Source organism: Elephantulus edwardii, unplaced genomic scaffold, assembly GCF_000299155.1.
Source record: "Elephantulus edwardii isolate Elephantulus edwardi_28Jun2011 unplaced genomic scaffold, EleEdw1.0 scaffold00216, whole genome shotgun sequence".
In the NCBI taxonomy this organism is placed as follows: domain Eukaryota; kingdom Metazoa; phylum Chordata; class Mammalia; order Macroscelidea; family Macroscelididae; genus Elephantulus; species Elephantulus edwardii.
In genome coordinates, this window is record NW_006399966.1 from 228086 (window position 1) to 250317 (window position 22232).

Genomic DNA, 22232 nt, shown 5'->3' on the forward strand with positions numbered 1-22232 from the left:
TTAAATAAAAAAATTATATCAAATAAAAAAATTAAGAGTATTTGTGCAAAATGAGTTCTTGTGGTCTTGTCCATCAGATCACTACTGCCAACCTCAAGGCCATGCTTCTCCAGCCATTTGATTCCATCAGCAACTCCAGGGGAGAAAGATGGGCATTGTCCACTCCTATGGTTTACAGCTTCAGAAATCCTACGGAGGGTGAGGTGTGAGTTGGTTCTAACTCAATGGCAATGAATGTGCAAAATGATTAAACAAGTCTCAAGCTTTTTGGATACTGGCCTATGTCATCAAGCCAAACAATCTAGATGGAAATTGTCCAATGCCATCAAAATAACTTTTTGACTCTTATCAACTCCATATGACAGAGCAGAACAACTTAATACTAAGCCAATGCTGTAATTTTTACAGGAGCAGATCAGACCTTTCTACCATGGATCAGCTGGGTGGGTACAAACCACCCACCTTTTCGTTAGCATCTGAGGACATAACAGTTGTGCCACCAGATCTCCTTGGGTTGAAATGACACTTTTCCTGCTTTTTTGGGCAAGATTCTTTTTATTCATATTTTAATTGAAGTACAATTTACACATAGAAGTGTACATATTTTTACAACATGAATACACACTTTTGCAACCAGCACCCAAATCAGGAAACAGAAGCCTGCCGGCACCCAGAAATCCCTGCTTACTCAATAAATTTCTTAATCTCTACTTCTGATTCCATCTCTAAAATGGAAATAATTATATTGACCCCATAAGGTTGATGGGACAAGTCGATGAATGAATATCTTCAGAGAAGTCAGCGTGGCGCGTGGCACAGGGTGAGTGCCATAGGAGTGTTGGTCGGCATCATGATTCCTGATGTCCACTAACCCAGTACTGTTATGCTTCCCTTCACCCTCACCTAAGAACCCCATGCTCCAGGACTCTTCAGAGGAACACTTTCAGGTCCTCAACACAGCAGATTTGGAGGGCAAACTTCAAGCTCTTTGTGTGAAGGGCTTGGGGAAGACCACAGTTGTTGGGGTCACAGCATAATCACGGGAAGTTACACCCTTAGCTCCACATGAAATGTGCTGACTTTATAAGCTGTGTGGAGGCCCAGGAAAGGCTCAAAGGTCATCAAAGAACCACCAGGGGTGGAGAGACTCAGGGCTGGAGCTCTGTGAGCTGACATGGACTCCTTCACCTCCAGCTGCTTCAACAGGCTTTCAGTAGGAAGCTTGATGGATTCTGAATCATGAGACGGGCTGGTTCTGACCCAGGAGGTAATCCCATGCAGCCCAGAGCAGACTCTCACACAGAAGATCAGAAACTTCTCTTTACCTCACTTTTCCCTTAGACCTGTAACCTATCTGTGTGTATGGAAACCCCACGCTTGCCTCCTCCACTTAGGCTAGTCTCCATTTAGGCTAGCTGTCTAAGTGGAGGCCTGAAGGAGGCTGGAAAAGGTCTTGAGTCTTCATCAGGTCCTCTTGTGTCACCTGGGTTAGCAGTTTGAAGCTACTTGAGGAGAATGGAAGAAGCTGACTGCTTCTGCCAGGGTCCTTGCCTCTGCACCCACCCACCTTCAGTCCCCCATGGTGTCTTTCATCTTGGAGTTCAGTGGCTCTAACTCCCCGCAAGTCCAGGATCTGAGCCATATCTCTGGAATGCCAGCTGCTTGGGGACAGAGCCAAGGTGTTCAGGGAGGGAGGGGAAGCGGGGACCACAGGCCAGTCCCTGGACCCCTGTGGGACATAGAGGTGAGGTCAAGGATGATGGCAGCCTCTGTGGCTGCTCCTGCCCCAATGATGGTATCAGAGGTTTGTCCGTTGTCAAGACCAGACCCTGTGTTCTGGAGGAGGAGTTTCTGTGCTTTGGTGTACATTGGTCCACGTCACTGTAGCCTGGGGTCTGGGAGAAACAAGAAACAAGCATACAGTGTGGGGAGCCCCACCCCCACAATCCACTGCAGGGGTTGGCACTAGCTAGAGCCACACCTAACCCCTCACAGAATACACAGGGTCCTGCTACTTTGCCCCAGCTGTGGGGTCTGTGGTCCCTTCTTGGATTTTGCCATGGTCCCTGCTCACGATGTTCTGTCATGATTCAAACCACAAAAGGGGACAAGAGAAGTCAAAGCTGCTCTCAGCTCACAGAAGCCCCGGGTCTAAAGCCACACTGAAACCAGCTGGGGATGGGGAATGGCAGGCAAATCTCTGCAGGAGAGCCCCTGGGGAGGAGTCCCCTCACCTGCTCACCTGTGTGGGAGGCAGACAGCTCTGGGCCAGCCTAGGCCCTGGACTTGGAATTACTGAGGCTGTGGGAAACAAGGCCAGGTCCTTGGAGGTAGGTGCTTCCAGGATGCAGTTGGTGTGGCCATGTGGCAAGGGCTGCTGAAGGAGCTGCAGGATGTGGCTGAGGTCTGAGGCCAAGCGGGACTCTAGCCTGCCAGATGGAGCCCCTCAGTCAAGCTCAGGGTCAGGATCGGTGACAGGTCAGGGCTTGATGGCAGCTCTCAGTTTGGAGGCCTACCTGCTACTCCTACTGAGTGGTATTGAGGCCTGGGGCCTCCCTGAAACCATCTCCCCACTAGGATCTGCAGTCCTTAACAAAACACCCCCTAGCACATCCCTGACTCTGATAATAACAGTGACCCACCCCTCACACACAAACACACACTGTTCAGTCCTCATAGTGACACTGTGCCATGGGTATTCTGATGATCCCCATTCCCAGAGCAAACTGAAGATCAAGCAGTTAACTCACAGTCTAGCTGAAGTGCTGCAGAGACAGAATGTGAACCCAGGACTGCCTTGTCCACAGGTCACACCTTTTCCCAAAGGCCTATGGAATTTATGCTTCTGCACATGCTTGGAACCTCAAACCCCAGGAAGGCTTCCCACTTCTAGGGGAAGGTATCCAGAGAATTGGGTGGCTTAGTGGTAAGGAGTTGTGCTGCCAACCCAAAGGCATGCAGTTTGAATCTATCAACTTTTCCATGGAAAAAAGATACGCATTTCCTCCCATGCTACTTACTGCCTCTGAAAATCTGCTAGAGAGTCAGCTATGGATTGACTGCAACTTGATCATACTTAAAAATAGTGATAATGCCATAAGGTCGTGCCCCTGAACCACCAGGAGGGGGCATCCGTGTGTAGTTCGCTGCTGTGCTTGCCCTCTGCGGCCGCCTGGGTGACCCCCTCAGGGGACTAACCTGTTCAGCTGGTCCTGGAGCTGCTCAAGCCTGGAGCCTAGTTCCCGAGGCAAACTGTCTGGGCCTCTCTGAGAGTTTGGGGGGCTATTTCTTAGGGGCACTTGCTGCAGCAACTCAGGCCAGAGACCAGATGTATCTGGGGTGCTCAAGGATGGAGCTGTACCTGCAAGAGGGATACGGCAGCCTGAGCTCCTGGCCCAGGAGCCTGTCCCTCCCATCTCACCGTAGAAACACAGAGAGGGAAGGGGAGCTTCTTACCTGGGTACCCAGGAGTGAGAAGTCCTGCCCCCACAGAGGTCTGGCTTCCAGAGCCCAGGGGCCCCTGGCTATGTGGGCTGGCTGGGTGGGGACTCCCAGGCCTGGCCTCGCTGCCCAGGAGACTGCAGCCCAGTGGGTCCCCTGGTGCCTTGGTGTGGAGCCGCAAGGGGCTGGCTGGTATCCACCCCTGGGGACAGCGCTCGGCACCCAGCCAACCCTCACTCTCTCGCTCTGAGAATACAAGCCATCAGGATTGGGAGCCTGAGCCCAGGAGTAGGAGCCCTGCTCCCCTTGTGGCTAGGGATGAGGCAGAAAGGGCAAGAGGAGGGGCAGGAAGCCGGGAAGACACTGGGGGCGTGGCTTTGCTCACCTGACTGGTGTTCACTGAGGAGGGAGCCTTGGTGGTCTTGACTGCTCAGAGCCTGTTGGGGTGATGACTGGAGACCCCCATCTGCCTTGTAGGGAACAAGAGCATCAAGAGACAGGGATCAAAGCTGGAACAGGTCCCTGTTCTCTCCCACATGCCCAGTGTGGTCCTTGTGACAAACTCAGTAAGCCAGAGTGGCAGGTGGCAGGGCACTTCAGTGATGCCCTGGGCACCTTCCTACAGGTTGCGTGGGTGGTAATCAAGTTACAAGAAGCTTAGTGACAATGACCTTGCACTGAGCAGGAATTTACAGACCCCACAGAGATTTTGGGAGACACTGCCTTGTGCAATGTACAGGTGGGTAGTGGAGGTCAGGAGGGGTGTTCTTTCAGCTCTCTTTCCTTGAATGCCTGAGTGCAAGGGCCAGCAGTTTCCTATGAGGACTCTAGTTCTGGAACTCCAATCCACTCAGGGTGGTGCCCCCAGCACAATCGTCAGCAACCCATCCTCCTGGCACCACAAAACCTGGGTGCATCTGGGGGCTGCAGAGTTCCCAGGCTACGGAGGCCATATCCCTCCCATCCTAGTGTCCAGTCACTCGATGGCTCTAGCAGTGTCTCCTGTGCAGACGAGGTAAGGAAGGGAGAGACTGGTGCAGGGGTGGAGAGGAAGAGAGGGGGCAGGCCAGGAGGGCTGTCTGCAGCAAAAATTCCCACCTCAGCACCATCCACTAGAGGCTGGGAGTGGGGCAGGGCTGGCCCAGCCACCCCTCCCAAGACTGGGGTAACGGGGCAGGGAGACTGATTAGGAGGGGGAAGGAAGGTGCTGAAGTTCACAGGGTCAGGACTTCAGCCTAGCAGGTTCCCCACTCCCCCTATTAGCTGGTTCCAGCCGCCCCCCTTCACAAATCCCCTCCTAAGAAGCAAAGCCTCCCCTGCACCCTCAGTATCTCGACTGGCTCTCCCACTCCTTGGCAGCCCTGAACTGTGCAGAGATTTGTCTTCTCCTACACATCTTTTTGAATTACTTATCTCAAGAGGCTATTTTTCCTGGAGGTGTCATAACCCCTTTCACTACACAAGGGGAGACATAGTGTTCTCATTCCCCCTCCCCTCCGCCCTCATGCCTGACACCGTGAGTCTCAGGTGGGCAGACACCCTCCTCTCCAGCTTGGCACAAAACGCTGCCAAGGCCTCAGTTTTGGAGCTGGTCAAACTTGAGTTCCCATGTTGGCTCAGCCAGTTACTGTGCAACGTCAGACAATTTAAGTACCCTCTCTGACCCTCAGTTTCTTTGTCTGGAAAATGGGGATAATAGTGCTATTTGAAAGGCGAAGAGTATCTGAGATAATGTCAAGTAAGTCCTTAACCCAGTGCTTCGCTCGTGGTTGGTGTCGACATGTGGCGGCTCCTGTCATCCTTGTCTAGCCTGATGAAGGCCAGGGTAGGCACAGACAAGACAATGAGGAAGGACACAGGATAAGGTTTAAGGGAAAAGGAGTGATGAATTGAGCGAGTCCCCATAAGCCCAGGAGGCCCAGCACTCGGCGAACTGCAGAAATAGCCTGCAGTACAGCCAGCCCCGAGCCACCACCTGCCCTGGCCCGCCAGCCCAAACTCACGTCCCGCAGGTTGAAGGTGACCTCCAGCTTACTCCAGAAGCTGTCTGCGAAGGCAGGGTACATGTCCAGCACCTCCAGCAGGTCTGCTCGCTGGATCTTGTGCAGGTCACAATAGGTCAGTGCCCGAACGTCTGCGCTGGACTTGCCCGGCTGGGCATGGAGGCTAACGGGCTCCCCAAAAATGTCATTCTTTCCTGTCAGCCAGAGGAGATCAAGGTCCCTTCAAACTCTTTCCTGGAGAGCTTCTCTGAGGGCTCCTTCACCAGGATCTCCTCACCCCCCACCCCAGGAGTCCTGCCAGACTCCGACCTGGACCTTAGGATACAACTCTGGGAATGGGACCTGGAATACGAGCTAAAAAGGAATGTGGCTACCCCAGTCCTCTGAGTTCTACAGGGGTAGGTACAGAGACCTCTCACCCCTGGCATGTGGGTGGTCTCCTTTGTGCCAGGTCCCTCAAGACCACCCTTTATCAGAATTCCTCCTCCTTTGCCCATGCTTTTTAATGCTACCCCTGCCCCACCCCACCCCAGGGAACAGAGGGCAGGATGGAACACCACAGGCTCTCTGCTCAACACTCTCATCTCTGATTAATTGTGGGGAAGCTCCCAGGGAGGCCTGGGCCAGAAGTACACAGTTCCCCTGGGACAGGACCAGAGGCTCCTGGGCTTTTCCCCACTTCTCACTGTCGAAGGAGCTCTGGTGACTTAGGGGTATGAGTTGCACTTGGTTCGATCCACCAGCTGCTCTGTGGGAGAAAGATGGGCAATCTACCCTTGTGCAATTTACCACCTCTGAAAGCCGGCTGGAGGGTCAGCTATGAATCTATTTTAACTCGAAGGTACCCAACAACAACAACAACAACCTCCCTGTGGGGCCAGGCAAGGAGGTGTGACGCTGGCAGGAAGGGCCTTGCAAGTCACTCCTCTCTCTGGAGTCTAGCACCTCCATCTATGATACTATCTGCCTTGTCACATCTGTTCTACCTGCCCCACCGGGCATTTCAGACCAGAGCAGACACACAAGTGATGCTCTGAAAGTCCTTTGAATGGCAAGAGGCACTGGATTAGCGTAATAGGAAGCACTGGGGAAGGTTGATATCACTGGCAGGCCTGACCTAGCGGTGCCAGGCACTGTGCTGATCACAGGAAATAAACATGGATAAAGTGCTGTCCCGTCCACAAGGAGCCCCCTGCAAGACAGGCACATAAATCACCAATAGCAATGTCTACAGAGCCTCAGGGCAGGGGAGAAGCAAGAGCTGTGGGGCCATGGGGAAAGGTGAAGCTCATTCTCCTTGGGGTAGATAGGAAGGGAGCAGGAAGTGTTAGGGGATGCTTAACAGAGAACATGAAATGGGGGCTGTGCCCAGAGAATGGAGGAGGACTGGCCGCCCAGGGAGCCTCTGAGTGGTGCGCAGTAACACCCAGCTGCTAATCAGAAGGCTGGAGGTTCTCCATACACAACCACATCATTCGCCCGGAGATCTGATGAACTGGGTGGTGCCCCGCTATCATTCCTGAACATTTTGATCTAGGATTCCACAAGAGAATCCTGCTCCAAAAGGGGAGTGGTGCGGAACAGAATTCCAAAATCTCTTCAACACCAGTATTTCTGGAGTCACAGAGGCTGGGTAAGCCTCTGAAACTATTGTCCCGAGATAACCTTTAAACTATAAACTAGAAACATCCCCTCAAGTCTTAGGGAACTCTGGTGGCCCATTTCTCGAGGAGTTGTGCTGCTAACCCAGAGGCCATGCCTTTCTGGCAGTTTGAATCCATTAGCAGCTCCACAGAAGGAAGAAGGGCAATTTCAAGCTCCTCTTGCACAAAGTATAATCTCAGACACCCATTGACAGGGTTTTATTGGATTCCAACTCAACAGCAATGAAAGTGAGAAGTCCTCTTTAAAACCAAACAATAATTTAACTCAACTAGTTAAAAAATAGAACTCTGGTGGCTCAGTGGTAAGGACTTGTGCTGCCAACCCAAAGGTACACAGCTCAAATCCACCACCTGCTCTGGGGAGTAAGATGAGCCATCACGTGGTTTACAGCCTCTGGAGGATCAGCTATGAATTGGCTCTGACTTGATGGTATACAGTAACAAGAATGGCTACCTGGAGCATTGTGCTTGTTAAAGAACTACCCACAGGGGATCAAAATGACAACAGCACTGTGAAAGATTAAACAGGAACCGTAGGGACAATGAATTCAAGTGAATGGGGAGGGACAGCTCAAGAAAGGAGGACGAGGAGGTTGCACAACTTGGATATAATCAGTGTCAATGCACATATAGAAATGCTGTGTGTTTTGCTGTGCATGTTCTTAACAACAATAGCAAAATGAAATAATGAAAAAAAAAAGGACAATGTTGGAAGTTCACGTCTACCCTGAAGCATGGAGATGGAGATCTAGTTCAGAAGGAAACCATGGAGAACACTTTGACTTTGCTGTAATCCACATGGGAGCACCATAGACTGGATCTCACCTAGTAGCACTTCCCCCCCCCCTTTTTTTTAGAGCCCAAGAGAAAGACATTCTGAGCAGAAGATACAACGTGTGGTCAGTGCTATATGGCGAGCAAGGTACCGAGAGTCCAGGGCCAGGCGTGCCATGGACCATGAATAATTTGACCTCTTTTCTCTACAGAAAATGCAGCCTTTCAGCCTGGTGACACTGTCCAAGGACAAAACTAGTTTGCACAGGCAGGAGGCCAGGGTGTGTGCCCCCCCCCCACCGCAAGGACAATATAAAAAATTAGAGGCTGTCAGCCTTGGATGGGCCCTCAGTGCCATCCTGTCCAACCTTTTATTTCAAAGAATTGGGCACGTGGGTCCAGAAAGGGAAGGAATTTACCAGCATCACATATAAAACTCAGAAACTTGGACTCTGAGCAACATTATAAAGCAAAGGGTTTCTAGTAGACGAGAGATTATGATCTAATGTCCATTTCCATTGAGGACAAAATGAGATTTTATGTCTGAAACTTAAATTGGACCAGCTCCTTAATTATTGATAATAACTATTATCCCTGCTATGTAGATGGCACTTCTGAGGTAGGTTGGGAGTCAGGGGAGGTCTTGTAGGAGCTTATTCTTGTCAGAGGTGTGGGGTAGAGTGTCCTGAGTGCTGAGCGAATAGCACAAGACAGAGAAAGGCTGATTTAGACAAATAAGTAGCCCTGTGATGTAATGGTTAAGTGCTCAGTTATTAACCATAAAGCTGATGGTTCAAAGTAGACTTAGCAGTCTACTCCCATACATATTATAGCCTAAGAAATTCTGTGTAGAAGTTCTACTCTGTCACATGGGACTGCTGTGACTCGACAGCATCTAATAACAAGTAATTGTGTGTAGTACAAGAGGGAGGGTGCACAGGGGTTTACATCTGACCTAAGGGCCCTAGGGAACCACAGAAGGATTTCAAGCCAAAGACAGGTGTGCACAAATGTGAATTCCAAGTCACAGCCAGAAGATGAAGATGGAGCATAGCAGGTAGACCAGGTATGAGACAAGAGCTCCTTACAAGGACCAGGTGGAGCATGGTAAGGGCTGGGTTGGCTGAGGACAAGGATACAGGAGTGTGGGACAAAGATATATTAAGAGAAGAGACAAAGCTTTGTAGCTATCTGGTGGTGAAGGTTGGCGGAGTGAAGGAGAGAGAGGAAGGTGTCCCCTTGTTTGACTGCCGGGTTCACAGTGATGGAGTTGAAAAAAGGAGCTGATTTTTTTTAGGAAGAATTCAGGTTGGACAAACTGAGTTTAGTTGTCCTGTGGAACTTAGAGGTCTCCAGGAAGGAATGGATTACTTTAGTCTGATAGAGAGGAAGGACTGGGGCTGGGACAGTTTTGGGGGTACTTGTGGTACAGGTGGAGACTAAGGCCAGGTGAGTTGTAAAGTGAGGAGAAGGCAAAGGGGAAAGGGCCAGGGTGGAAGCTGCGTCAGGGGACAATAGGAAAGGACCTTGTGAGGCTCAGGGAGATGGAGTGCCATGTTCAGAGACATATCTAGGAAGTGGTTGTGTTGTTGTGTACCGTGTAATAGGAACCAACTCATAGCTGACCCTGCAGAAGGTTTTCAGAGGCAGGTCTGTCACACAGAAGGAGACTGACCATCTTTCAAGCAGCTGGTGGATTCCAACTGCATGCCTTGGGGATGGCAGTGCAGGTCCTTACCTGGAGGTCACCAGACCTCCCTGGAGAAGTGGTAGAAGCTGTATATAACCCAAATCTTTCTGTCCCTAGGGCTCGTTCTTCCTCCCAAGTGTACAGCTGTCCCTACAGTTGTACTGAATGTGACTGTGGCACCCAGGCAGGGCACTTTCCTCCACCCAAGACACACTGTTCTCCTACCATTCTTAGGCTCCCCAAAGTGGAGAAGGTGGGAGAGCCTGCTTGGCCTTGAGTGTCAGATACACTTAACCGCACGACCTCGCCTGAGTCTCAACATCACTAGCAGGGGAATGGAACCTAATGCCAAGCCTTGTCTGCAGGATTCAGAAGGCTGGTTTTAAAGCTCTCGGCACAGTGCCACATTAGGAAGGGGGTGGCCCACACTGGGCATCTTCCGTCCCACCCACCTAGAATGGCCACCACCACGTCGTCGCGCAGGATCTCGATAGAGCCGCGGGAGATGAAGTAGAGCGTGGAGAGCACATCGCCCAGGTGCACTAGCGTGTCTCCCGGAGGCGCGTGCGTGGTCTTGAACTTCACCGCCAGCGCGCGCAGGCAGCCCTTGCTGGCGCCACGGAAGGCCGGGCAGTGCTGCAGCAGCGCGCGGTGCAGGTGGAGGCAGATGTCGGCCTGCAGGCACTCGGGGAAGCCCTTCAGCACCTGCGAGGCGCGAGGGCACATCCAGCGGCCGCGGCGGGGTGTCCTGCTCCCACGGGACCCTGACCTCCCCGAGGGCATGAGCTGGATCGCCCTCCCCTCCTCGGCACCGTGTGGGGGCTCACCGCGTTCATGTCGATGCCGTTGGTGTAGGACCAGGCGTGCTGAAAGTACTCTTCCAGGCGCTGCCGCAGCGGGTTGGGGATCTGGTGGAAGCGGATGAACTCCTTTACGCGCAGCATCTGCGTATGGTAGCGCGCGGTGCCAGAGTACAGGCGCTGGATGATGGCTGACACGTTGCCAAAGATGCTGGCGTACATCAGGGCTGGGGGCGGGAAGGGGGCGGGAGTAAGCTCCGGCCGCGTCCTCCTCGGTCCCCTCCAGGTCACACCACCCCGGAGCCCCCCTCGGGGCCTCCCTCCCTGGAAGCTGGTCAATGCAAAATCAGAGGTGATGCAGGCCAGCACCAAGGCACTTGGGGTCATCCATCACCCAAGTCTAACCTGGGACTTCCGGTCCTCCTCCCTCCGCCCCATACTTCTAGATCGCCCCCTACGGACCACACTCCAGAGAAGAACGAACTAGGGCAAGAAATTATTTTCGTTTAGACTTGTTTTCCTCTCCAAGTTGCAAAAATATAACAAAGGGACAACTCTTGGTTTCTTTTCACCAATTTCCCCTCTCCTGTGTTGTTTTTGTTTTTTAGGGCTTTCACATCTCTAAATACTCTGAACATAACAACTTTATCTACGCGTGAAATTCCACACTGCCTCGTGTGTTTTTAAATTAGGTGGAAAGCAGGCTGCAGAGTGTGGAGCCTGTCCCGGGAGCTGGTCACCGAAGCTGGAACTGGCAGTCTGTCTTCCTGGATGGATGTAACCTTTCGTGAATGAGGACTGGGTTTCTTGGCCTATAAACTGGGGCACATACAGTGCTGTGATGAGAATACAATTAGGCCTTATTTAAGTGATGAGCCCGAGCCCCTGTCTGGCCTGGATCCTTGGGCTTGTGAGCTGTGCAGTCACACAGAAGTGCATTCAGAAAGGCCCTGTGCTTGGGTGAAGGCTCTGCTATCACCGCCTTGAGATTTTTATTAATTTTTAAAAAGTACCTCCTATTTTCATTTTGCACTGTTGTTACTGTGTGCTGTTGAGTCAGTTTTAACTCTTTTCCACTATTCTCCACCACCATTCCAGGAACTGTTGAGTTGATACAACTTCCAGTGATGCTGTAGGCCAAAAGAGAGCTGCCTACAGTTATTTCCAAGGCTGTAAATATGAAAACAGACTACCTCATCTTTTTCTGCGGAGTGCCTGGTGGTTTTGAACCACTGACCTGTGGTTAGCCACTGAGTTCTTTAACCACTATACTACCATGGATCCTACTGCCTGGCCTGATGCTTAGTCCAATGGCTGCCTGAGTGTTTAAATTCCACATATAATGGGTGTACTCATAGCACATGTTCATTGTGCTGCACTTAGAATACTGCATACATTGTTCCTCTATGTTGTTATATCCTTTACCCCTTTTACAGTTGTTGTCAATTCCAAATCATGGTGACACTATGTGTATCAGAGTAAAACTGCTCCAAAGGGTATTCAAGGATTGATTTTTTTCAGAATTTGATTGTAAGGCCTTTCTTCTGAGGTTATCATTGGGTAGATTTGAACCTTCAACCTTTCCATGAATAGCCAAACATGTTAACCATCTGCACATATGTCTACATCCCATCACAACAACACAGTACTCTAAAGACAATGCCACAGATAAGTCCTCTGGCATGAGGTGGCACTCACAGCCAACAAGCATGACGCAGATGGAGAAGACCTTCTCGGAGTTGGTGTTGGGTGAAACATTGCCGAAGCCCACGCTGGTGAGGCTGCTGAAGGTGAAGTAGAGGGCCGTGACGTACTTGTCCTGGACCGACGGGCCCGAGGCCGGGTCACTGCCATTGTAGTGCTTGCCGAGCTGTGCGCCCAGGCTGTCCAGCCAGCCGATCTTGGGCTCCAGGTAGGGCCGCTCCACGTTGCCGATGGCGTACCAGATGCAGGCCAGCCAGTGCGCGATGAGCGCGAAGGTGCACATGAGCAGGAAGAGAACGGCCGCGCCGTACTCGGAGTAGCGGTCCAGCTTGCGTGCCACGCGCACCAGCCGCAGCAGCCTCGCGGTCTTCAGCAGCCCAATCAGGGTGGTGGTCTGGAGGGGCAGGGAGGGGCTAGCGTCAGCGCTTGAGAAGGGTGTGCCAGGCTTGCTTTTACTCACTCTGGCATATGCTCACACAGTCATTCAACAAACACTGTGCCTCCCATGGACCAGACATTTGGAAGTGGGGCCCAGTGTGGGACCTAAAATAACTCTCAGCTCCCTGAAAGTTCAAAAAAGGGCTGTGGGTGGGAGAAAAATGAACAGAATTCAAAATCACAGAGGAAGAAAAGAAAAAGACGACTTACTGATCTGATGGAGTCTGGTGAACCCCTGAGAACAAGGCCCTCAGATGCCTTTCAAGCCTGAAGTGAACTCACCCCTGGGTGTGTGTGTGTGTGTGTGTGTGTGTGTGTGACCTTTTAGGTAAACAACGGACAGATGAGCCATCCTAATGAGGAATGTAATTCTCAGAACAATTACCATTCAGAAACAGAAGAGCAGCATTTGCCCCAAATCTCAGAAGGCAGGAAGGGGCAGGAAGGAAGGACAAATGGAAATAAGAGAACCAGGGAGGAAGTGGGAAGAGTGCTGTGATGTTGAGGGGGACAGCGTCCAACACCATGGGAGAAGATGTGTATAAACTGTTGAATGGAAAACTAATACGCTGTGTAAACTTCCATCTAAATTACAATTTTTTTAAAATGGAAGGAGTGCAAGGCCACATGTCCAGTGGAGGACGCAGAAGGAGGGGAAGTCTGTTGGGGCTGGGCAGAGGAGGCCTCAGAGGAGCAGGCAGCTGGGCACAGAGCGGATGAAAGGGAAGAAGTGGGACATGACCTTGGAAAGGTGGTGGGGATCCGCGCTTATGGACCCACAGTCTGTATAGAGTTTGAGGAGCCATTGAGGGCTCTGGAGGGTGACACTGATGTTGCTGTTAAGTGATACCACATCAGGACCCACTCATAGCTGACCCTCACAGGTGATTTTCAGAGGCTGTAAATCGCTTGGAAGGAAACTGTCCGTCTTCCTCTCCAGCAGCAGCTGGTAAATTTGAATCAGCTGCTTTTGTGTTGGCAGCGCCACTCCTTACCCACTAGGCCAGTACAGCTGCCCTGCAGAGTGACAGGGTCTGCGAGATTATCTGGGGCTGTTACTCTCCCTGGTTGCAGTAGGAGAGCAGTGAACCTGGGGATGCAGGGGCAGGCTAGGGAGCAGCAAGGCCACTCAGTGAACAGCAGGGCAGCGGGGTGGAAAAAAGAGAGAGAGAGCGCACTGGAGGTAGAGTGGGGTGAGGAGCTGAGAACAGATGGGGGTCAGTGGGACACAGCAGAGTTGACTTGAATGGAAACCTGATCCTGAGGAGACAGGGCAGGAGGACAATGTGGGCTGGAAAAGATGAGCATGAAAATCCATCATAGTGTCATGGGCACAGCAGAAGGGTTGGAGGTGAGAGGTGTAGCCAGGCCGCACTGAGGTGACTGTGGTCTGCAAGTCAGTGGCAGAGGCAGCGACTGTAGGAAGGAAGGAGACCTGAGGCAGACAGCGGCCACTGGGAAGCTGCTTGCAAAGATGAGTGGAGAGACAGTACCCAGGCCTTAGGGCACAGTGTCATCTGGCCTTTCTCCAGGGTTAGGACAGAACAGATGTGACTCCCCTTCAGCCCCCATTTGCTTTGGCAAGGCTGCCTAGTGCTGGTCATTCTGTACCCAGGGAAGCCTCAGCACCCAGGACCAGGGCACACACCAGCTCACCTCATCGGAGCCGGAGCGGAAGATGAGAAGGTCAAAGGGAATGGCAGCCACCATGTCGATGAGGAACCAGCCCTTGAAATAGTGGACGGCGATGCGGCGGGGGTGGCTGACCACTTCGTCATTGGTGTTGACGTAGGTGGTACGGAAGTTGATGACGATGTCCACGACAAACATGATGTCCACAATTAGGTCCACCACGGTGAGAGGGCTGCAGGTGTAGCCACAGTCGCCACGCCGGGACTCGTCCTGGTCGCTGAGCAGGAAGGCGGCCGAGTAGGGCGTGAAGACGGCCGTATAGATGACCAGCAGCAGGATGAGCCAGTCCCACACGGCCTTGAAGGGGCTGTAGTGCAGGATGGTCCCGCGGTGGATGCGAGGTGCCTGCAGCTTGTACTCTGGGAGTACGTCTGCGCCCAGGGACAGAACCTGGGGGTGGGGCCGTGGGTGGTCAGTTGGGGGGTCAACACTGGGCAGGAATGGAAGGAGACAGGGGATGGGGTCTGTGATGGGCAAAGGGGATGTGGTAAAGACAGGAGGTCTGAGGAGGCAAAGTCAGAAGGGGACAGGTGTGTAGGGGGGAGGAAGATGGGAGGAGGAATGCAGCTTCATCCCCAGAATGACCTCAGGACAGTTGCTCACAAGCTACCTCAGGAACAGGTCAGCGTGGAGACAGGTTGGGAGATGGTAGCAGGGAGGAATGAGAGGACCAACCCAGCATCAGCTGTCAACAGGTTCCAGAGAGCCCTGCATGGAGACTAAGGTGGTGGCTGGGCAGGCCTATTCTCTCTATAGGGCTTGGGAGGTCCCCTGTGGTTGGGGCCTCTGATGGGTATAAGTCACTCTCACAATATCTTCTTCATTCCTGAGGGTCATGAGTACCACTTCCTGGGGCCACTTGCAGTGTCTTACATGAAAAGTCACACACATTTCTGGGCATGTAGCAAAGCTGAGTCTTTGAGGGGTCCTGAAAGCCTGGGTGGAGTGGGGTGAGTACATCATTACAGTCACCTGAGGTCCCTCTCACCCTTTCCCCAGGACTCCCTGGACACTATGGCCAACACAAGATCCCCAGAGCCGGTGTAATACACTCAGGCTCCACCCAGCTGCCCGAGGTGGCAATCAGTCAGGACATTGGGCCTGAGGTTGGAACCCCAGCGCTGTCATTTGTTCTACGTGTGCCTTTAGGCATGTTTGTACTCTTTACGCTCTTGGTTCTTGATCTCCAAAAGGAGACAACAAAAAGTAGCAAATTTCACTGGGTTGCAATTAAAGATGACACATCTAGATAGGCCATGGGAGATCTGTCTGATAACTTCTCGCTGTTCCCTTATCCTACATCAGATGCTGCCCGAACCAGGCTGGGGCCTAAGGGACATCCCATTGACCACACATGCCCATTAGGGCGGGACTCACGGAAGTCCTGGTTTGACCAAATCTGCAATGTGAGGATCTGACCAGGAAAGCCAGATCACTGTTTTCAAGCAGAAGAACCATGACCTGACATCCTAACCTCAGACACAGGGGGCCACAGTTGGTGATGTCCTACCCAGCATCCAGGCCTGGGAAGTCGCCTCTGATCTGCAGGCTTGGTACCTGTTTTCCAGTTTTCTCTCTGCCTACAACTACGCTGTTATTCTCCCTGCACTGGGACCCATCCAGCTGTTAGACTTTCTCCTGGACTCCAGGGTTTGAACCAGCAGGGGTCTTTCTGATCACCAGAGAAGTTTAGGCCCAAAGGCCTAGTGGAGGGATACACATGGCACAGCCCCATTCATCCTGCCCCACGGCCTGCACCTGGGTGACCTTCTCGGTGACGTTCTGGGTCCGCTCCACCACCTTGTGGGGTGCGATGATCTCGATCTCTGTGGTAGAGCCTGAGCGGTGCTTTTCCAGGTTGAACTCCACGAAGTTGAGTGTGAACTGGGGGATCTGGCTGATGGTCCTGTACTTGACTTTGCCTGTGCCAGGCCCCTGTCCACCTGACCTGCTGTGAGAGCCTTCTGAAACAAGGGCCAGAGTCAGAGCAGCCAGAGCCAGGGGACCACCCCCACGGGCCCCCTCCTCACCACCTGTACCCCAGCTCACCGGAGCTCAGGAAGCTCTGAGACAGCAGGCGCTGGGACAGGCTGCGGTTCCCGCTCTTAGCCAGGAGCTGGGCCAGGTCCTCAAAATTGAGGATAAACATGATGACGGCCCCATCCTCGTTCTTCACAGGCACCACGTCGACCAGGCAGCGAAAGCTCGAGGCTGCAAATGCATTGGAGTGGAAGTTGCTGAAAGGGTCTCCTCCTGCAGTGGCCTGGCCAGGGGCAGCCATGAAAAGGACTGGGATAAAGTCAGGTGAAGGGCAGTCATGGGTGTGAGGACGCCTGGACATTGACCAGGGCTGTTGGCAGAGGTGGGTGAAGCTGTCCAGCAGGTGCCAGACCCAAAGGGCCGAGGTGGGAGAGCAGCTAAGCTTCTCATTAGGAGGTAATGTGGCATCAGGTCCAAGCCCTCAGCTCAAGGCTTAGCCTCGATGTTTGCTTCTGCAGTAATTAAAGCTGAGCAGATGGGGTGGATTAATGAGGGACAGGGTGAGGCGAGCATTCACCCCCCTGTACCTCAGGCTGACCCTGAGCTCAGCGCCCAGGTTCCCACTCCTTCTTGCCTGATGCTGGAGGCAGCCTGTGGAGAACACACCAAGTGTTGGGAACTGAACCAGTTTGTACATGAGGTCTCAGGAGACCCTGAGGGGCAGGCAGGGATCCCCATTCTGAAGACAAGAGCCTGAGACTCTGATGATCTAATAGGTTGGGCTTGGGGAGAGCTAGGAGCAGGCAGGGAGCCTGGCCTAAAGCGGGAAGCCTAAGCTCCCACACAATAACTTGGAGTGGCAGAGAACAGGTCCAGGAGTGGAGGATGCTGCAGTGAGGGCCAGGAATGTTGCTTGGGCCCTGGGAGAAGTACGGGTACAAGGCACAGGCTGTGGAATAAGGGTAGATCCAGATGGGCCAGGCAATGGCTTGACATCTGGAGTGGGAGGGAGGCGTCTGCTAGGGGCAGGGTAGGCAGTCCAGCAGCCCCTCCCACCACTGTCTCCGCCCCCCTGAGTGGCCCAGCCCCACCTGCAGCTCACTGGAGTCTGTGAGACCACAAACTCCACTTTCAGTTTTTGCCCTTAGGTCCAAGCTCCTTATGAACTAAAACTGCAGCCTCAGAGCCCTGCCAGGGCTGGGTGGCTGGGCACTCTGTGAACCCCTTCTCTATGGTATGTGTGCCACACGCTTCCCATCTCAGACCTTAAGGACAAAGGGCAAAGAACATGCAAACCAGGGAGCTTGGGGACTAGTTCATTTGTCCTAGCACCTGTTCTAGGTGTTGTGTGTTGATTCAATGAATGCAATAAGGCGTGAGAGCAGAGGCATGAAAGACTCCAGCAGGACAAGAATTGCTACTTTGGGACCACCAGGCTCACTTCCCATTTCATGCCCTCAGCCCCTCCCACAGCCATCAGGGCTAGGGTGCTGCTAAGCCACCCCAACCTCCCTCCCACGCTTCTCCCTGGGAGCAGAACTCTCCTGGATCAGATTCCCGGACTCCCAGGCACCAGGCAGCCATCTGCCAGCTGCTGCGCTGGGCCCCGGGGGAGACATCCACACCAAGGAGAGGCTGGTGCTTGGCTTAATCCACTCCTGGGTTCCCAGTGAGGGGGGCCCTTCACTCACGCTTGCCAGGGAACATGGCAAAGCCTAAGCACTGGGGCCTAGCCAGGACACCTCCTTGGCCAGCAGCCTAAGATACTGACCTTCAGGCCAGCCTCTAACCTCTGTTTCTCTGGCTCTGCAGAGACTGGTCTGGTAGGGGCCAGGGAGAGGGCAGGGCTGAGGAGGGGGACTGGAGTTCTCTATGGTGGTAGAAGTGCCAAGCCTGATCTCAGAGTAGCTGGACCCATCTATGGATTCTATTGTTAAAAAACCGAGGATGGAAGCTGGCCAAAGACCAGCCTATCACATCAGTGAAGGTTGGCAGAAGAGGGGTGCATGGTACACATGCCTCCTGGACATGGTACTATGCTTGCTGCTTGTTGGGTGAGTGAGAGTCTAAAAGCAAGTCCAGAGCATTTCTTCCCCTATCCCGGTGGGTAGAAGTGAGTGTGGCGCTTTAGATTGTACCCCAGAAGGTCCCTTGTCCCTAGAGAGGAGCCAGTCTCTGTTCCTTTCTTCCTTCTAGGGGTTTCCCCTGGCACCCCTTCTCCTGGCTGCTCCCTGGGACACCCCACTTCTCTCTGCTCTTCTCTCCCTCCCTTATTGTGCTTCTTCCTCTTCTCATGGCTCCCTCCTCGCCCCTCTGCTCTGGTTCACGATCCTGATCCTCCTACACAATCTCCATCTTGTCTTTCACCTGTATCTTTAGACACATCCCTCCAGCCTTGTGCTGAGCCTCAGAGAGGAGTTGGGACTACAGGGGGAAGCTGCCACCGAAGTTCGGACATGTACCCCAGTGTGGTTCTCCTGGCATTCAAGGGCAAGCACACAGCCATCACTGCATCCGGGCAGATCACACCCCTGACTCCAGTCCCTGTCTCTGGAGCTGAGGAAGAGAAACCTCAGACTCCTAGCATTCTGGTTTGGGGATGAGGACAACTTTTGGTTTGAGATCACAAGAAGATTCACCAAGGCAGGCAGGCAGGGCTGGGCACACTCTGAGGAACACACTGGAGATGGAGAAAGGGGAGGAGGGTCTGAGTTCACCCCATCCATCCCACTACTCATTGGTTTGGTCCTGTGTCCATGCCCATCCCTCCTCCTCTCTGGCAGTTTCCTGCTTCTCCTGGCAAAGGCAAAGAGAGGGAGAGCCAAGTCTCATGGGATGACTTTTGTCAAGTATCCTGACCTTTTCGAACCTAACTTTATGCAGCTATACAATGTGGAGACATATGGACACAGACCTTCTACTTCGACTGGGAGAAATGCCAGTGGATTTTCCTTTAGAGGAAAAGAGGATTATATAAAAAAAAAATCATCAGCTAGTGTTCCATTCAGGACCCCTTCCCACCTCTTTAGAGCTGGAATGGGGAGAAGAGGTATTGATTTGACACCGGAAGAAATCACTGTTGAGACACTCCTCAGTAGGACTGTAACATGTATGTGAACATGATATAAAAAGAAAAAGAAATCATGTGTTCAGAGTGGACCACTGGGTAAACGACCCATCCATCCTTCCCTTAAAGTAATGAGAGCCTAGCTGGGTTCTCAAGGCCTGAGTGATCTCAGGGGTCAATGCTTAGTTAAGCTGCGCTGCCTCCATGCAAAGTGCTGAAAGGACCCCATATAATTCCACATCTGCCCCCAAGGAATCTGGGAGAACCTCATCTCTCTGAGCCAAGGAGAGTAGCAGAGACCTGTTTTTCCCTCATTTCCCACTGTCCCATCCTAGCTCTCCTGGACCCTTCTCACTCCCCTGACTGTCACCTCCTCCCTGCCATCAGAGGAGGAGGTGAGGTCACAGCTTTTTAAAATATTCTGACTTCATTAACCCTGTGAGTACTGCCAAACTAAGTCAGATTCTACAGACTCCCCCAGTCACTGCCCCTGCCCGCAGCACTCCCCACCTGCTCCTCCCTCAGGTAGGGGGAGCACAGCCAGTCCTGGCCATGGGGCCCGCCAAGACCTGCCCCAGGAGTGATTCACAAGCCTACATACAGGCTCATGTTCACATTCACACTCCACAGGACCCCCGGGCCCCTGGGAACCCCAGCTCTCCGCACCTTCTGCTCACCACCCAAAGGAGTCTGCCCTTTATTGCACAAGTTTCCCTAAGCCTACCTTCCTTGGTGGGGTCGGGGAGACCCCATTTCTGGGGCTTCCTTCACCTCTAAGACAGACGTACCAGGGGATCCATTCTCCTGTCTTGGACTAACTCACAAGCATCTCCACTGAAGGTAGAATACAGAGACCTGGGCTCCAGTCCCTACTTGGCCTTTAGCAGTGAGATGATGGGCAATTCCCTTTCCTTCGGCCTCCATGTCCTCATCCACAAAATGCAGGGATTGACCTAAGCCATTGGTTCCTAAACATGGCAGAACTGCAGAACTGCCAGAGAGACCTTTCCAAATACATCTGCCTGGGCCTCATCTTATGCCTTCGGAGTCAGGCTTTTTGGGGAATGTTTTGTAAAAACATGCACCAGGTAATTCTGATACAGAAGCAGATTTGGGAGCCATTAAGCTCCATGATTTCAAAGATACTTTCAGGCAATGATCAGATTTAGCACCCATACATCCTCTAGGTCCAGTAGGGACCCTGAGGTTCTGAGGGAAATGCCTCATGGTTTGCTTAACTCTGTCCTTAAGCCCTGCCCTATTCAGGGAACCATTACTTCTGTTCTGCCTGCAGTGAACTTGGGTTGACAGCAACAAATCAAACTCAACTCAAACTCCATCTGGATGGACCTCTTGGCTGGGGCAACTCCAGACCCCATCTCCCCAAGGACCTCGGGCTGGGTGAGTCAGGTCACCCTCCCACCTCTTTTCCCAGCCAGCAGCCCCCATTCTTTGCCTGGCCACAGAGGCCTTGAGGGGGTGACTCCTCCCTAATCCCCAGAGCAGACGGAGAGGAGGGAAGGTTAATTTCCATCCCAGCTGCCTGACAGCTGGGGCTGACAGTGACAGAGTGGGCAGCAGGAGACCGGGGACACAGGGGGAGGGATGGTGGAATAGGAGGCCCTGCCCCAGGACAAAACTAGTCGTGGCTTCCTGGTATCAAGCCTCTGGAAAGCATGGCATCCAGTGCCTATCGCTTTTCCTTATGGATGAGGAAAGTGAGTCCCAGAGAGGGATGAGGCTTGCTTTGTCCCGGCCTTTTGGTCCCTTGGTCTCTACCCTCCCCAAGACCACTTTGGCTGCACAAGGAAGGGACCAGCCTGTCCTGCAGAACCTCAGGCCGAAGGTGCCTCACCATCCTTGCGGTAGTAGAGGATGTCCACCTTGCACTCCTCGGCCCCCAGCAGGGCCTGTGCCAGGCGGGACATGGCACTGCGTGGAGTGTTGGGGCCTGTGAGGAAGTCGCAGGTGCACGGCCGCTGCATCACCTCCACACGGGAGTAGCCGAAGAGTTCACAGAAGCCGTCGTTGCAGTAAATGATGGCGCAGTTCTCCATCTGAGCATTGGCAATCAGGAACTTACGACCTGGGGAGAAGGGTGGGGTGGGAAAACTATGGCACCCAGGGTTGGGAGTCAGGGAGGGAAAAAATAACGGGGACTCTTAAGGGGTAGTGAGGAGTCAGTGGGGAGTAGAGCAGTAACCAGAATGGGAGAAGGCAGAAGGCAGGAAGACCAAGGAGGTCAGGGTCATGGAGGAAGGTCATGGGAGTTCCTGGGGGGATCTTTTTGGAAAGAAGGCAGGACAGTAACCTAAGAATGGGCTTGGGGCCGTCGTCTGTCCCTAGTACTGTGAGGCCAGGGTGCTGGGATGGGGAGGGAGGGTGGCAGAAGCTCCCAGGCCTCCAGGAGGCAGTGAAGGGGCTCTGGAGAAGGAATGATGGATGTGGCCCAGGCCTGAGATGGGAAGGAAGACCAGGTGGTCAGGGACATGGCGAGAAAAGGAGGAATCAAGAAAGCTCTGTAGGCAGTTGGGGGGCCATCAAGGAGGGATGCAGGCAATGAGCAGATGGGGAGGTCAGGGTTTGGGGCACCAGGAGGCAGTTCAGAGGAAGGACTGCCTCTGCTTCGCCAGCGGCAGACTGGGACAAGGAAATGGCCTTTTGAGGCATGTAGGGGCCCGCAGGAGAAGGTGTTCGGGGGGGACAGTCAAGAATTGCCATATTCAGCATCTAGTCGGTCCCACAACGCCCACTTCAAGTTTGTAAAAGGGTTCTGCCCCTCCTGCCAACGTCCCAAAACTCCAGATCGTCCCCCCAAACACAACAAGCACACTCACTTTGCCCCTCGAACTTGCGGATGATGGTGTCCAGGTAAGTGTTTTGGGGCGCGACGTGACCCCTGCGGACCGGCATCCTTCCGCCGAGGTCCCTGCCCGGAACCACCCGGGCCCCCGGCTCCCCGCGTCTCCGCCGGTCTCG

General features: G+C 53.1%; 1 protein-coding gene across 2 annotated transcripts; it reads right to left on the reverse strand.

Moving 5' to 3' along the window:
- Window positions 1–1610: 1610 nt before the first annotated feature.
- Window positions 1611–22166, reverse strand: KCNH6 (potassium voltage-gated channel, subfamily H (eag-related), member 6). Of its 2 annotated transcripts, XM_006897792.1 has the most exons (14): window positions 22091–22166; window positions 21109–21339; window positions 16256–16417; window positions 15965–16170; window positions 14171–14596; window positions 12316–12470; window positions 12071–12156; window positions 10400–10599; window positions 10025–10277; window positions 5445–5638; window positions 3827–3911; window positions 3199–3361; window positions 2243–2429; window positions 1611–1895 (listed from the first exon to the last, which is right to left on the reverse strand). In XM_006897792.1, exons 1-14 carry the CDS (start codon window positions 22164–22166, stop codon window positions 1611–1613), a joined length of 2709 nt encoding a protein of 902 aa, XP_006897854.1. The 2 variants fall into 2 exon arrangements, with proteins under 2 accessions (XP_006897854.1, XP_006897853.1); XM_006897791.1 differs by having other exon boundaries at window positions 12071–12470.
- Between the last annotated feature and the right edge of the window lie 66 nt (window positions 22167–22232).